Raw genomic sequence first — 14,218 nt, forward strand, 5'->3', positions numbered from 1 at the left:
TTGGTTCCACAGCCACGGCTCCTGATAATAAACCACAGATTTAAAATGTGGGCGCCTTCTCTCCTGTACTATAAACTTTTGAGGTGCTATCTCAACATCAGAAGTATGTAGGCACTAATAATTACTTATGAAGATCTTATAGAAAAGAAAATAGAGAACTTGAATAAAGTCTCAAAGCCAGTAAAAACACAGGTCTTTAAGTCTGAATACAGTAATATTCTCCATGATAGTATGATAAAGAAGTTCAGAGGTCTCAGTGGAAATGGCAGTGAGAAAAGGATGAGGATCGGGGAGATGTACTGTTCAGTTTAATATGGGAGCTAATTAGGAAAAGAAAATCACAAGAAGTGGCCAGTGGCCCCTCCCCCCTTCTGCTGATCCCAAGCATCTTGATCCTCCAGGAAAAGCAGACTTGTGGGAGGAGGGAGGGGTAACAGTCTGCCCTTCCTCATTCTGCTACCAGAGCACCAGGCTCGAGGATCCTCAGGTAAAATGTAGAGGCACTGAAGTAAAAAGCATATCCCCTCCTCTGAAGGGGGATGTTGGTATCTGGAATGGACACTGGTTCCTTCATTCTAGTTCTATCTCTGCTATCCTTTAATTCCTTACCCTCTCACATTACAGTTTCATAGTTCAGAACTCACAAATGTCAATTCTTCTTACATAAAACCTTTTCTGATAACACTAGTCAGTAATCTTTCCCCTCACAGAGCACTTTATTTTGCACTTCTCTAATGTACTTATCATATACTGCAGTACTGCATATTAAAGTTATCCCATTACTAGATTATATGATTCAGAAGTTCAGGGACAATGTTTTATGTAAACTTTCCATCTCTACCAGTGCCTAGCAGGGTGCTCTGCATAAAGAAGGTGCTTGACAAATGTCTGATGAATAAATGAATGCTTTGGTGTACTCTCAAAACTTTTGGTCAGAGTCTTTACTGGAGAAATCCTTTCCACAGTTAAAAATAGGAGAGTTAGTTTTCTTAGCTACTTTTTCTTAGTTTAAATTAACCCTGGTTCCTTTTCCTTTAGAGGATCTTTTTTTCCACCAATTACTTTAATAAACTGTTATTGCTCCATTTTGGGGCACTATCTCCATTGCTCTTAAAATTTTTTGAGGCATCCTTTTTAACTTTTAAGTAGGTCTAAGAAAGCTGTAGGGCAGCTAGGTGACACGATGGATAGAGAGCTGGGCCTGAGGTCAGGGAGACTCATCTTGCTGAGTTCAAATATGGCCTCAGGTACCTAATAGCTGTGTGATCCTAGACAAGTCACTTAACCCTGTTTCCTCTGTTTCTCATCTGTAAAATGAGCTGGAGAAGAAAATAGCTTACCACTCCAGTATCCTTGCCAATAATACTACAAATGGGTTCATGAAGAATCAGACACAAATGAAACGACTCAACAACAACAACAAAGAATTAGGAAGTTTTTCCTGACATCATGCTTAAAAGTGCCTTTTTCCTACTTATATTCACTGTTCTCTGTACTGTCCTCTGGGACCAAACAGAAGGAGTCCAATTCCTCCTCTACAGGACAACCCTTTAAATATACCTGCTTTTCTTTGTGGCCAGGTATGTCAGAGAACATTAGAGAAATATTGCCCAGTACTAGAAAGTATGGCCAGGGATATTGTATCTTCTACAGGGAGCTAGGTGCCCATTAGTATCTGGAATTGGTTGTGGGACTTGAGGCAGCCACTTAACCTCATCCCTCTCTTTTCTCAGCTTTAAGAGGAAGTGTTGAACTATATGATTTCTGTAGTCCCTTCTAGTTCTGAAAGACTGATCTTAAAAATATTCATTAAGAATGAATTTCACATCATCCTTTAATCTTCTCTTTCCCATGCTAAACCTGACCAATTCCTTCAAATGAACCTTATATGGCATGGACTCAATTTCCTTTGCCATCCTGGCTTTCCTCCCCTGGACACTCTCCAGCTTACCAATGACCATCTTAAACCCTGGTGTGAGAACTGAATACAATAAGCGAGATGAAGTCTGGCAAGGGCAGAATATACTGGTATTATCACCTTCCTATTCCTGGAAGCTATGCCCCTCTTAATGTAGTCCCAAATCACATTAGCCTTTCTGTCTGTATTATACTGCTGACTCATATTTAGTTTGCAGCCACTGAAACTCCCAAATCTCTCTTAGAACAACTATCTAACCATGAGTCTCCCATATTATATTTGTGAAATTGGATTTTTAGATCCATTTGTAAGACTTTACATTTATCCCTATTTAATTTTATCCTATTAGATTTAGCACAATGCTGGAGTCTTTTGGATGCCAACTCTGTCATCCAGTGTGTTAGCTATCCCTCTTCATCATGGTATCTGCAAATTTGATGACTAGACCACCCCCCTGCACCCCCACATTCATGAGATAAAACAGTTAAATCACACTTTGATTATAATTCAGTTACTACACTAAAACAGAAAGTCTGGTTCCTTGGCCACTTTCTGTGGTATACATTATAGTAGTTTGGTATTTTATTTTTCTCCCAGCTAGAGAAGAGAAAGTAGACACACTCTAACTTTAGGGAAAACCATCCTCTAAAAGCCTGTAAGCTAAGGAAACTTTGAGGAAGAAGAAAACCAAAAGTGTCAAAAGTTTAGCAAATTAGTCATGAGAAATGGAGTCCAAGTCAATAATCACATCAGGCAAGCATTTTATCATTCTTGCAGGAAATCACTAGACTGTACCAAGATAAAATATATGTCCACGGCAGATCAAATAAAATAGCTTAATGGTTAAGCTCATAGTTTTCCAGGTATATTTTCTCACAGAAGTAAAAATAAATTATTTGTGACCCACCTTACACACTCTAGCTATTCTGGGAATCATCAATTTTCCAAAAAATTCATACTCCACAGACACTTCCGTGAAAAAGAAGTAGATTTTGTCATCTTCTCCATCTGTGCTATTTGGGTTTTTTCTGATCACATCAGCAAAGACAAAACTGGGTTCTGTAAGTTCAAAGCAAAAATTAATGTCATACACACATACACTGTATAATTTAATTGTATTCAATAACTTGCAGAGATTTTTCTGATTCTCTGATTTGTATAACAGATGTCTATGACTCAGGTTGGGGGGATGGGAAATGGGGGATTGTCCAAGATTGAGTGATTTTAGAGTGGAAATCTTGGATTCAGGGAGTAGCCACAGTGTTACAAAGAAGGGGTATATTGGGGGTGGGAGGAGTTATTGGGAAGTGAAGGTAATGGTGAAAAAAGGAAAAGATCAATAAAAAATGTGTAGCCATATCAAATAGGAGAGGGGAAGCAAAAATCAAGAACTCAGTGAGAGTTGGTCTCTTCCAGAAATCTTAAAAGGAAATAATGTGGTAAAACTCATTCTATGTTAAATTTCTTTAATATTTTCTTACCATTAAGCCAAGGTATTGCATATTCTGTTCTCAGGGGACTCTGAGGAGAATTTCGAGAAATGATGGGTTCACTTCCCAAGAAATTGTAGGATGTTCCAGAGTAAAGTTCCCCATCTTCAGTGTGTCAGAAAGAAAGAAAAAGAAATATTTCAAACCAAAAAACTGGCTTATAATGCTGAAAAAAGTTCTTCATTACAACAATATAAATATTTTTTTCTTCTTGGGGAATAAACAAATAAATTTCTCCAGGCTGTAGTAGGTCTATTTCTATTGTTTATTCCCATCTCTTGTTACTTTGCTTTGAGGTTGATTTACTTTGCTTTATGATTTTTGGACTATATTGTACTGAATTAAGAAACAACTAAACATATATATGTAATTCCAACACATCTACACAGCTACATACATTGTCGTGTACACAGCATAATTACAGCAGACATATCACATGTTCATGTTGGTGTGTAGACATGTATGGCCTGAGAAAGTCAAGGTGAAACTAAAAAACTTCATAAACAGGAGAGTCTACTTTTACCCAGAAGAAATAGGATAACGTCTGCATAACTATGCTTTCTACATAATATATATGAAACCAGATTTTAAAAAAGAGAATTGATTTTTGATGCCAATATATTTTTGAAGTGTTTGAATGACTTTTATTAAGAGACATGTTTAAATTATATGGCTATTCTTAAGGAGTATGTAGTGTTTAAAATGAGGCAAAACAAGTAAATATCAAAAATTTTAAAACACCTGTTGAAGTAATGACAGATAGCACTTACCAACCATAACAGATGTGTAGCTTTGTGCTGGATCAAATGGACACCTGCCTTTACCATCTTCATTTTTACCAACAAGTTCAAATGTTTTTAAAAGCTAGAATGACAAGAGAGTTTAACAAAAAAAAAAAAAGCAAAATAAATGTGATCATGATCTAATAATAACATTAGCTAGCATTTATACAGTACCTACTATGTGCCAGGCACTGTGGTAAGCACTTTAGAAATGTTATTTCATCTGATCCCACAACAACCCTGGAGAGGTAGGTCCTATTAGTATCCTCATTTTACAGTTGAGGAAACTGAGGCAGGAAAAAGTAAAGTGACTTGCCCAAGTTTATACTAAGTGTCTGAGGCCAGAACACTTAACATCTAATTAATGAATAATTAGTAACACTTAATTCATAAGTCCTGAACCTGAACCACTGGACTGGCCTGAGTAAGGCCTGACCCGTAACACTAGGTCTTTCTGTCTCTAAAGCTGACCCTTTGCCCATTATGGCACACGCTGTTTTAATGCAGTATAGCAGAGTATTAAAACTTGATTTAAAGAAAACAAATTCCATCTAACAGGTTTAAACTTTGCATAGTGGCAATGAAAATAAGAACAAATGGTTGTGGAAGTGATCTTGAAACACCATTGTCATCAGATTGTGAGTTCCTTGAGGGCAGGGATTATCTTTGTATCCCCAGTGCTTAACACAATGTCTGGCATATAGTAGGCATGTAATGAATGTTTACTGAATGACTGATGCCACCATGATTCCTAAGGAATAAGTGACATATAAACCCTCTTGACTGGGATTAGAGATTAGTTCATTAGTGCTGTCAAAATGTTTCACAGTATTTTACATTCTGACTGTATTTTCTTTTGCTCCCCCGCCCAGGACAATGAGGGTTTAAGTGACTTGTCTAAGGTTACACAGCTAGTAAGTATCGAGTGTCTGAGGCTGGATTTGAACTCAGGTCTTCCTGAATCCAGGGCCGGTGCCTTATCCATTGCGCCACCTAGCTGCCCCTTCTTTTGCTTTAAAAAAATTTTTTTTAAATTAACATTTTCATTTAAAGTTTTAGGTTTCAAATTCTATCCTTCCCTTTCCTCCCTGCTTCTCTGAGGCAGTAAACAATCAGATACAGGTTATACATGTACAATTATGTAAAACATTTCCATATTTGTCATTTTGTATAAGACTTGAATAAAAGAAAAAAAATGAAAGTGAAAAACAGCATGCTTCAGTCTGTGTTCAATCAATATCAGTTTTCTCTGAAGACATACAGTATGCTTCATGTGTGGGACAATTATGGATTTGAGTCAGATTAAACTCTGAGGATGGAGTCTGAAAGATACCTAGCCCCCCCAGAATAGCTAGACTCTTGCTTTGCCTAAAAGTTAATTGCTTGTCAAATTCTCGCTGTCTCCTTTAAGTTTTATTGTTGAGATAATGGACTTGGGACAGTTCTGTAAACTTTGGGGATGGGGTCTGGGAGATATCCAGTCCCCCAGTAAATTTTATTACTTGTCACAGTTCTACCAATTAGCACTATTTACTTTACTTCTGCTTAGTTCCCACATGCCAGCTACACCTTAGTTTATGGCCTGTAATAAAAAACTCCCCTCTCACATGTCAGAATCCCAGTCCCTGTCATGGCAGATAAGGGAGTGATTTCTGCCTCCCTCTTTCTTTGACATTCCTCAGACTTGTACCCCTTCCCCTTCTCCCCTTTGTTCTTGGACATGTCTCCATACATGGATCACGAGCTGGGTACGCATCTTGGGTGAGACAGGATTGGATGTTAGATTGTGAGCTCATCCACCCTAGATGTACGTGGGGACAGTCCTTTTCAAGATTACTATAAAAACCTAGAGGATTGGGCATATGTTTGCAAGACTTCAATGTGTAATTGGGTTTTGCCCGTCCTCATGAGGATGTAATAAATCTGTCTCTGCTTGACTTGGTGGTCTCCTTGAGTTATTTGGATAAACTGAGGCAGTTTGTCCCAAACACTTCATCATTAGTCTTTTGGGATTGTCAGATCATTCTCAGAATAGCTAAATCATTCACAGGTTTTCATTGAGCAATATTGCTGTTACTGAATACAGTGTTCTGGTTCTGTTCACTTCACTACACATCAGTTCATGTAAGTCTTTCCAGGTTTTTCTGAAATCATTCTGCTTGTCATTTCTTATAACACAATAATATTCCATCACAATCATATACCACAGTTTGTTTAGCCATTCCCTAATTGATGGGCATCCCTTTGATTTCCAATTCTTAGCCACCACAAAGAGCTGCTATAAATATTTTTGTACAAATAGATCCCTTTCTCTTTTTTTGAATCTGACTGTATTTTCATATTGTAAAGTTTGATAAAACTTACCAGATGATCACAAGTTGGCTGAAATGCATTAGTTCCACATACATATAGGGCAGTATCATTAAGGAGTTGTAAGACTCGGATATAGTTGAGGCACTCTGTCTATAATGAATAAGAAAAGGCAGATAAAAACTACCCAGCTAATTAGTGACAGATTCTAGATTATACTTTATTTACTTTATTATGCATGAGCTTTAGAAGATGCATTGCCACATTTAATTTTATTGTAAAGTCAAGCAAAAGACACTGAAGCTGACCTGACTCATTCCATCAACAGAACTGTCAGATTACTATTCAAGTGCAAAACTGACTTCAGTTTAGATACAACTTATCCTTGAAAAAAGAGTAATGACAGTGAAGCAAAAGTGATTGTCTATAATTTTGGCTCAGAAAGCACAGGAGGAAATTAACTCAGGACTCTTATAGAAACACTCACACCATTCAATCTATTGCCTGTTCATGCCAACTGACATTCTAGCAAGAGTAAAGAGATGTCCCTTGGAGTTCCTTTTTCTGAACTTCTGCCCACCCTCCTGCAATGATAAACCTCCTTGACCACCAATACTATACCAAGTGAAGGTATTGTCCTACTCAGCCAGTGAGATAAAGAGACAAACTGGTATTTGGCAACTTCTTTTTTTGATGCATGACCACTGGCACTCATTAGGACTTGGAAGATTAGCATGATGGAAGAAAATAAGGGATTTGGAGAGGGGGCAAACAAGGGCAAAGGAATCTTTGGGGAGCTATAAGCACACAGGTCAATGTTTGTTAAGTGGGGGAACCCAATGGCAGAACAATCTAGCTTAGTTGAACTAAGCACAAAAAATCAATTAAGGTCAGAGCTAAACTCTAGATTTCTAGGATGGGCTGCAACCACAGTGGTCCAATTCTAAGTTAATGTCTAATATAAGACATACCTTTGTCTTATTTTTAAATAAGTCTTAAAGGACTAAAAACTGTCTTGTTTCTAAGGTCTACTACTTTTAGGGAATAGTTTCACAATTCAAGAATCTAAACTGCAAATTAGGAACATTGTTTTAGACATTGTTCAGAAAAAAAGGCAAAGTACTGGCTTTAAGTAGAGGGAAAAGAAGTGGGGCATGACATTAGTAGACTGAAAACATAGGTTCCTGCTAGAATACCTAGAAACCGCTTTATAACTTTGGTTGCAATGCCTTGGGAAGCCAAAAAGCAAGCAAGCATGAGCAACAAATGAGCTTAATTACCACAGGTTCAAAATAACTTTCTGCACAGTTTCAGGCCATTGTTGTAAGCTACTCTCTCTAGTTCAAATATAACCAATAAGTAATAATAGCTTAAAGGAGATTTGCAAAGTCCTTGAAATTTATCATTGGTTCAAACAAATGGGTTATTATAAGTTATTTTGGAATGGTGGCCTTCAGGGGTTATTCAGATTACGTTTTGCGACAAGCTGAATGGAAACAAGTTACCTGTTTCGATTTGCCCTTTTCAGAACATTTTGCTTTTTTATCTTCAGTAACTTTCCAGTATACCTGGTGGGAAGGGAAAAACATGCCAATTTAAGTAGATTTTAACCTTTTTTAAAGGCTAGTGGCAGTATAATGAACAACTCCAGAAGCTTATAATATGAACAAATGCACAGACAACTGCCATTAACCTCCAGAATACTGCCTTTTGTGAAAACTGAATTTTAGTCAAGTTCATATCCATCACTGTGAGGAATCTTGGGGTTGGATAAAGCAGTAGCTTTATCATGTTAATCTTCAAACCACTTTCTTTTGGTGGTGGTAGGAGCAATTAAATTTCATTTCAAATTTTCTGTGCTTAGTAAATACAGTAATAGTTAAATTAGAAAGATCAAATGGCTTTAAAGTATTGAAAAAACAAAATGAAGCAAAATAAAATTTCTCTCAAATTTCTAAAAAATCTCATACCAAACTTCTCCCTGCTCTCTTTAACAAACCAAAAATCATGTAAATGAAATAATAATAAAAAAAATGCCTGAACTCCGATTAAATGCAATGACTATCCTTGATCTTGTGGAGCAGATCATATAATATATCTCCCTCAGAATGGTAGAGAAATGGGGTACTGAATATATACTGTCACATAGGGTTAGTTTTGCTGAACTCTTTTTTTTTTCTTTGTGAGGCAATTGGGGTTAAGTGGCTTGCCCAGGGTCACACAGCTAGTAAGTGTCAAGTGTCTGAGGCCAGATTTGAACTCAGGTACTCCTGAATCCAGGGCTGGGGCTCTATCCACTGTGCCACCTAGCTGCCCCTTGCTGAACTCCTTTTGTTTTATTTTTGTAGCTGTTTTTGCTACAGAGATGGCTTCAATGAAGAAAGGCTATATCAGAAAATGAATATAATAATAAAAGAAAAATGAAATTTTTTAAACTGTCAAAATATCCAGTAGTATAGAAACAGAAAACAAGTTTTTATTTTGAATATTTGTTAGGAAAATGTTGTCATGAATACTAAGGTTTGCCTCGAAAATAGTTTACTGAATTTTTTTTGGAATATGATTTTTTTTTTTACTTTGTTGTTGTTCAGTCTTGTCTGACTCTTCATGACCCCATCTGGATCTTTCTTGGCAAAGATACTGGAGTGGTTTTCCATTTTTTTCTCAGCTCATTTAACAGATAAAAAAAAAATGAGGTAAACAGCATTAAACATTGCCCAGGGTCACAAGGCTACTAAGTGCCTGAGGCCAAATTTGAAGCCAGGAAGATGAGTCCAGTTCTGTAACCACCATGCCACCTAGCTGCCTCCAAAATAAGGTTTTGCAATTGTTTATTTCTGTGAGGAAAAAATTCTTTTATTTGTGCAGAGGAGCCAAGTTTTGGACATAAGCCAAGGTGAGGATGAAGATGACCATGAGAATTTCTTGATACATGCTGAGAATTTAAACCAAGAAGAATAAGTCTACTAATATTGTGGTATGAAAAGGGAAGGCTTTCAGATAGGTTACAAGTAGTTTCCACTGGATATCTGGTGAACTTGGACCAAATGGAATAAAACTTTTAAAGACAAAACATGGCTTTAAATAATCACTGCATTTGATACATATAGACAAAATACAACTTGTAGGGAAACGCTTAAATTTGCTGCCTTCTAAACAATCTTACTAGGATACACAGAGTAGAAAAGTAGTAAGATATACTATTTATAATGGCTGGCTTCTCTTCATGATATTTCATAACTAGTGATAAAACCGGTTATTTTCCTCCCAGTGTTATAAAAGAGTAAAGAAAAAGGATAGATTAGATGATTTCCAAGGTCTCTTCTTACAATTCTAAAATCCTAGGATTCAATATTTTCAGAGGTGTATTTTGTACTTTGAAGTATTTTATACTTCATAGGAAGTACAAAGATCTTCTGCAAACCATTAGTTATTAGGTATTTTTCTACCCGTCAAACATATTGTGAGAAAATTATTACAAGGGTTAGTTACCTAAGAATACTTAATTATGCATTTCCAAGTGTTTCATTATATTGCTAGGATCCAGGGCTTTGTCCCCAATCATGAATCATCTCCCACTTCATCCCCACAAATACTAAAGGGACAAATTCAACTGTATTTCAATAAAATCATTTTATAGTCAGTGATAGTGGGGGTGAGGGAGAAAGCATAAAACCACAATGCAACTTTAAAGTTATACTACTTGTGCCTCCAAAACAGATTTTAATCTTATCTTAATTTGACCCCACTATAAAAAATTACTGATTATCACAATTGAAACTTGAAGTTGTTTTAACTATCAACTGCCAAGATTACTGAAGTTTAACAAGGAGATTGGAGAAAGGAAATGGTGCAGTTAATCCTTCATCAATTTTCAGCCTCCATTTCAAATTCCTGCTTCAGAATTTTCAAGTAAGGGTGCACATTTCCAAAACCATGGTACTTGGCCAAATACACCAACACACCAGTTGCACATTGTCCATCTTCTTGCCTACAAAAGCTGCAGTTGCAGATTCCATGACAAGGCGGGTAATGCCAATTTGGGTCCAGCAAACCTCTTCACCATATTAGTTTTGAAGACACGGGGCACAGAACTGTCCCTGCACTCCAAAACATTCTGGGTTTCTGCAGTTTGTCTTGTTGGCAATAGTCTTTTGACGACACTGATAGCACGTGGAACTTAACAAACAGTTGTAGATCTTGTCCCGGGAGGAGATGCAGATGTTTTCCAGCTCTTCCTTTAATTTCTTCAACTGGATGAACAATATGAGGAAAGATCATGGTACCTGGGCTACGACTTCTCGGTGTGGCATCACCATCCATATATCCATTGATACTCTTCCTTTTTCTCACCAACATGTACTTGTCTTTAAAATCTATTTCATCACCTAAGTGCAGATCTGGGGGTCCTTCAATCAGAGATCTTGACTTGGTATGTGGATGAGCTCTTCGTTTGGGGTTTCTTCATGAGGGGTCTTTTGGGAAGGAGCATCATAGAACCCTTTATAATTGTAATTTCAGTCACTGCTTCAATGAAAAAAACTGATCATTTTTTAAATGAAGCACGGGGGGGGATTGTGAGAAAATTATCAATAATAAGGATTAAAACCATACCTACCTGAAGGCTTTTTCCCCTTGGAGGGCTCCATACTCTGACATCAGCCAGACCACCCTCAAATCGAGTAAACCAATAGATTTGAATGATGCTAGCCAATTAGCTTTAAGCAATGTGTAAAGGTGGGCTCTCCTGCTGCCTGCAGGAAGCTTACAGAGTTACTCACTCCCTTGGCAGGGAATGCTCGAGGAGGCAGAACACAGATGATTCTCTTCCCTAGATCCTAGCTAGGCTTTTCTAACTTTTAGGGCCATGTGCTCTATCTTTACTAATATTAATATGCTTTAATAAATGCTTAATGCCCCCAAACAGGTACGGTAGCCTCTAATTTCTAAGTAAGAAATATATAATAAACCCCAGTTAATTTTTTCTAAACTTGGGACAGTAATACGGCAACCATATATAATTTTATTCATCACAGTATCATCTTCACTAAGTAAAAGTAGATGGTTTCTACAACCTGCCTGGATGGCCTGGTTTGGTGACACACATACTTGTAATCCTTTTGATCAGGGAGGCTGAGTCTGGTGGATTCTTGAGCTTGGGGGTTCTGAGATTCAGTGGATTAATCTGACTGGGTATCTGCACTAAATCCAGTACCAATAAGAGAAGCTCCCAGGAGCAGGGAGTCACCAGCTTAAAAAAGGGATTAAAAGCCCAGGTAAAAAAGCCTCATGATTCTTGTGGCAAGTAGGTTCAGTTCTTTAAGGTTTTAAAAGCCATTAGAGTATTTACAAAATGATTTTCATCATTGAGATATATTGAAGCCAACCTTAAATACAATTAGATCACATGGAAGTCCGGATGTCATAGACAGAAATAAGTTCCATCCAAGATAAGTATCTTCTTTGTGGTATTAAAATTCATGTTTAGGTGGTGGTATAAGATATATATGAGTTTTAAAATGAGGGTATTTTTCATTATTGAACTTTGAATTTTTCAAGTGTTTTTGCTATCTCTCTTTTGTTTTTTTTGTTGTTTTTTTTTTTGTGGGGCAATGGGGGTTAAGTGACTTGCCCAGGGTCACACAGCTAGTAATTGTCAAGGGTCTGAGGCCGGATTTGAACTCAGGTACTCCTGAATCCAGAGCTGGTGCTTTATCCACTGCGCCACCTAGCTGCCCCCTGTTATCTCTCTTTTAACATTCCTTTTCCCTTAATTCAAAGAGGAATAATGATCTGAAGTATGTCAATCCACCTAACCCCTAAGCCATACCATCATCGTAATAATTATTCTAACTAGAACTGGCACAAAATAAATGATTGGGGATTATAAAAGGAGGTGGGCTGGTCATGTAACTAGAATAGGAGATAGGAGATGGACAATCAAAGTGGTATGGTACATTGATATACCTCTGAGATATTAAAAGAATAAGAGAAGGATCACCTGCTAGCATACTGAGTAGATTCTCTTTGGAAAAATCTATGGCAAATCATAAATGAGAAGAGTTATTATGTCTTTGTTTTTCCAACATAATGTCTTGTACTTAATAGGTGCTTAATGTTTATTTATTTATTTATTGAATTGATTTTAATTGAATTGAGATATATGCATCTGGTCAGTAGAATGTGGAAAGAAAACTAAAATGGGAAATAAAAATGTGTCCATACCTCATGCTGTTTTTCAGCAATGTTAAGTGAATTCACAGCAAAAATAACTTCTCTGGCTCCTATGTATAAAGTGTCTTTTATTTTGCTTAGCAACAAAGTTGAATAGTTTGAAATTCCTGGCTCCTGAAAATGTATAAGACGTACTTCTGTGAAGGAGAAAAAAATAAAAAATTATACAACTTTAGGTCAATAACGACAATAATTTCAACACAGGTAGTAATTTATCTTGGGCATTTTACTGCTGCTATCTAAAAAGCAATATCTCAGTCTAAGACAGTTTATGAAATAGCATTAAACCACTAGAGTAGAATAGTATCAGCTAATTCTTATATCTTGACAGGAACGACTAGGCATCCTGATTGTTTAAAAAGTGCCAACTTTCATGGCTAATGTATTTGACTTCCACTTCATAGAAGTATAGGTTAATAGTTGAGAGGGTACTAGAATAGAACCAGAAGGAATTTTAGAGACTACCTTGTTCAATTTCCTTATTTTACTGATGAGGATGAGGCCCTGAGAGATTAAATGATTTACCCAAGGTCACACAGGCAGAGGCTGGATTCAAAATTAAGTCCTTTGACTCTAAACTCAACTGTCTTTCCATTATATGAAACTGCCTCAATTGAATCTCTGTAACAACTTAAATGTAAATTGTTAACTGAAAATGCCCATCATTAGCTTAATTTAAAAGTGAAACATCACACCTTTATCTGTGAAGCTTCATAATAACATCTATCCATTTAAATTTTGTCCAGCTATGTTTTTTGGTTCTTTGTTTTTAACTGATTACAGACTATGGTAACAAGAACTGCACTCTGAGGATCTGCATATCCATAGGATAATAGGATTATGGATCCAGTGCTAAAAAATATCAGAGAGACTTCATCCTTTCACAAATGAGAGAACTGAGGTGCAGGGAGGTTAAACACTTCACAGAAGTAGTAAGAATCAGAAATTGGATTTAAATGCATGTCATCTAAGATTCCAGGCCCAGTGTTCTTTTTACTATATCGTGTAATCACTTAACGCATTTTACTTCGGTATTTTAAAAACCAATAAAATAGGGGCAGCTAGATGGTGCAGTGGATAGAGCACCGGCCCTGGATTCAGGAGTACCTGAGTTCAAATCTGGCCTCAGACACTTAACACTTACTAGCTGTGTGACCCTGGGCAAGTCACTTAACCCCAATTCTCTCTCTCTCTCTCTCTCTCTCTCTCTCTCTCTCTCTCTCTCTCTCTCTCTCACACACACACACACACACACACACACACACACACACATCCCAGAAAAAAACAATAAAATAGGTATCATTTATTTTCCATCTATATTTACGGCCAATAGTAAGAGTTATACAAGAGATACTGAACTACTGGTCTGAATGAAGTAGTCAGTGTTGCTTCAATTTCTGCATAGTAAGAATTTAATAAATACTGCCTACTTTTCCAAAATTTTGTTAGGAGAGATGTACAATGATTTCCTTACTGAAAGAAGT

General features: G+C 36.9%; 1 protein-coding gene across 14 annotated transcripts in view; it reads right to left on the reverse strand.

Moving 5' to 3' along the window:
* The window catches only part of SEMA4D (semaphorin 4D), a 207,624-nt gene that overhangs the window by 62,037 nt on the left and 131,369 nt on the right, over nt 1-14,218 (reverse strand). For all 14 annotated transcript variants that reach the window (XR_006353644.1, XM_043973034.1, XM_043973023.1 and 11 more), the window contains 6 exons: nt 12,726-12,871; nt 8,006-8,068; nt 6,555-6,653; nt 4,179-4,272; nt 3,400-3,513; nt 2,826-2,977 (listed from right to left, as the gene is read on the reverse strand). Coding sequence is in view for 13 of the 14 variants with exons in the window: in XM_043973034.1 (XP_043828969.1) it covers nt 2,826-2,977; nt 3,400-3,513; nt 4,179-4,272; nt 6,555-6,653; nt 8,006-8,068; nt 12,726-12,871 (668 nt within the window). In the remaining variant the exon portion in view is untranslated. The remainder of the gene's footprint in view (nt 1-2,825; nt 2,978-3,399; nt 3,514-4,178; nt 4,273-6,554; nt 6,654-8,005; nt 8,069-12,725; nt 12,872-14,218) is intronic.

Source organism: Dromiciops gliroides, chromosome 1 (genome assembly GCF_019393635.1).
Source record: "Dromiciops gliroides isolate mDroGli1 chromosome 1, mDroGli1.pri, whole genome shotgun sequence".
Taxonomy (NCBI): domain Eukaryota; kingdom Metazoa; phylum Chordata; class Mammalia; order Microbiotheria; family Microbiotheriidae; genus Dromiciops; species Dromiciops gliroides.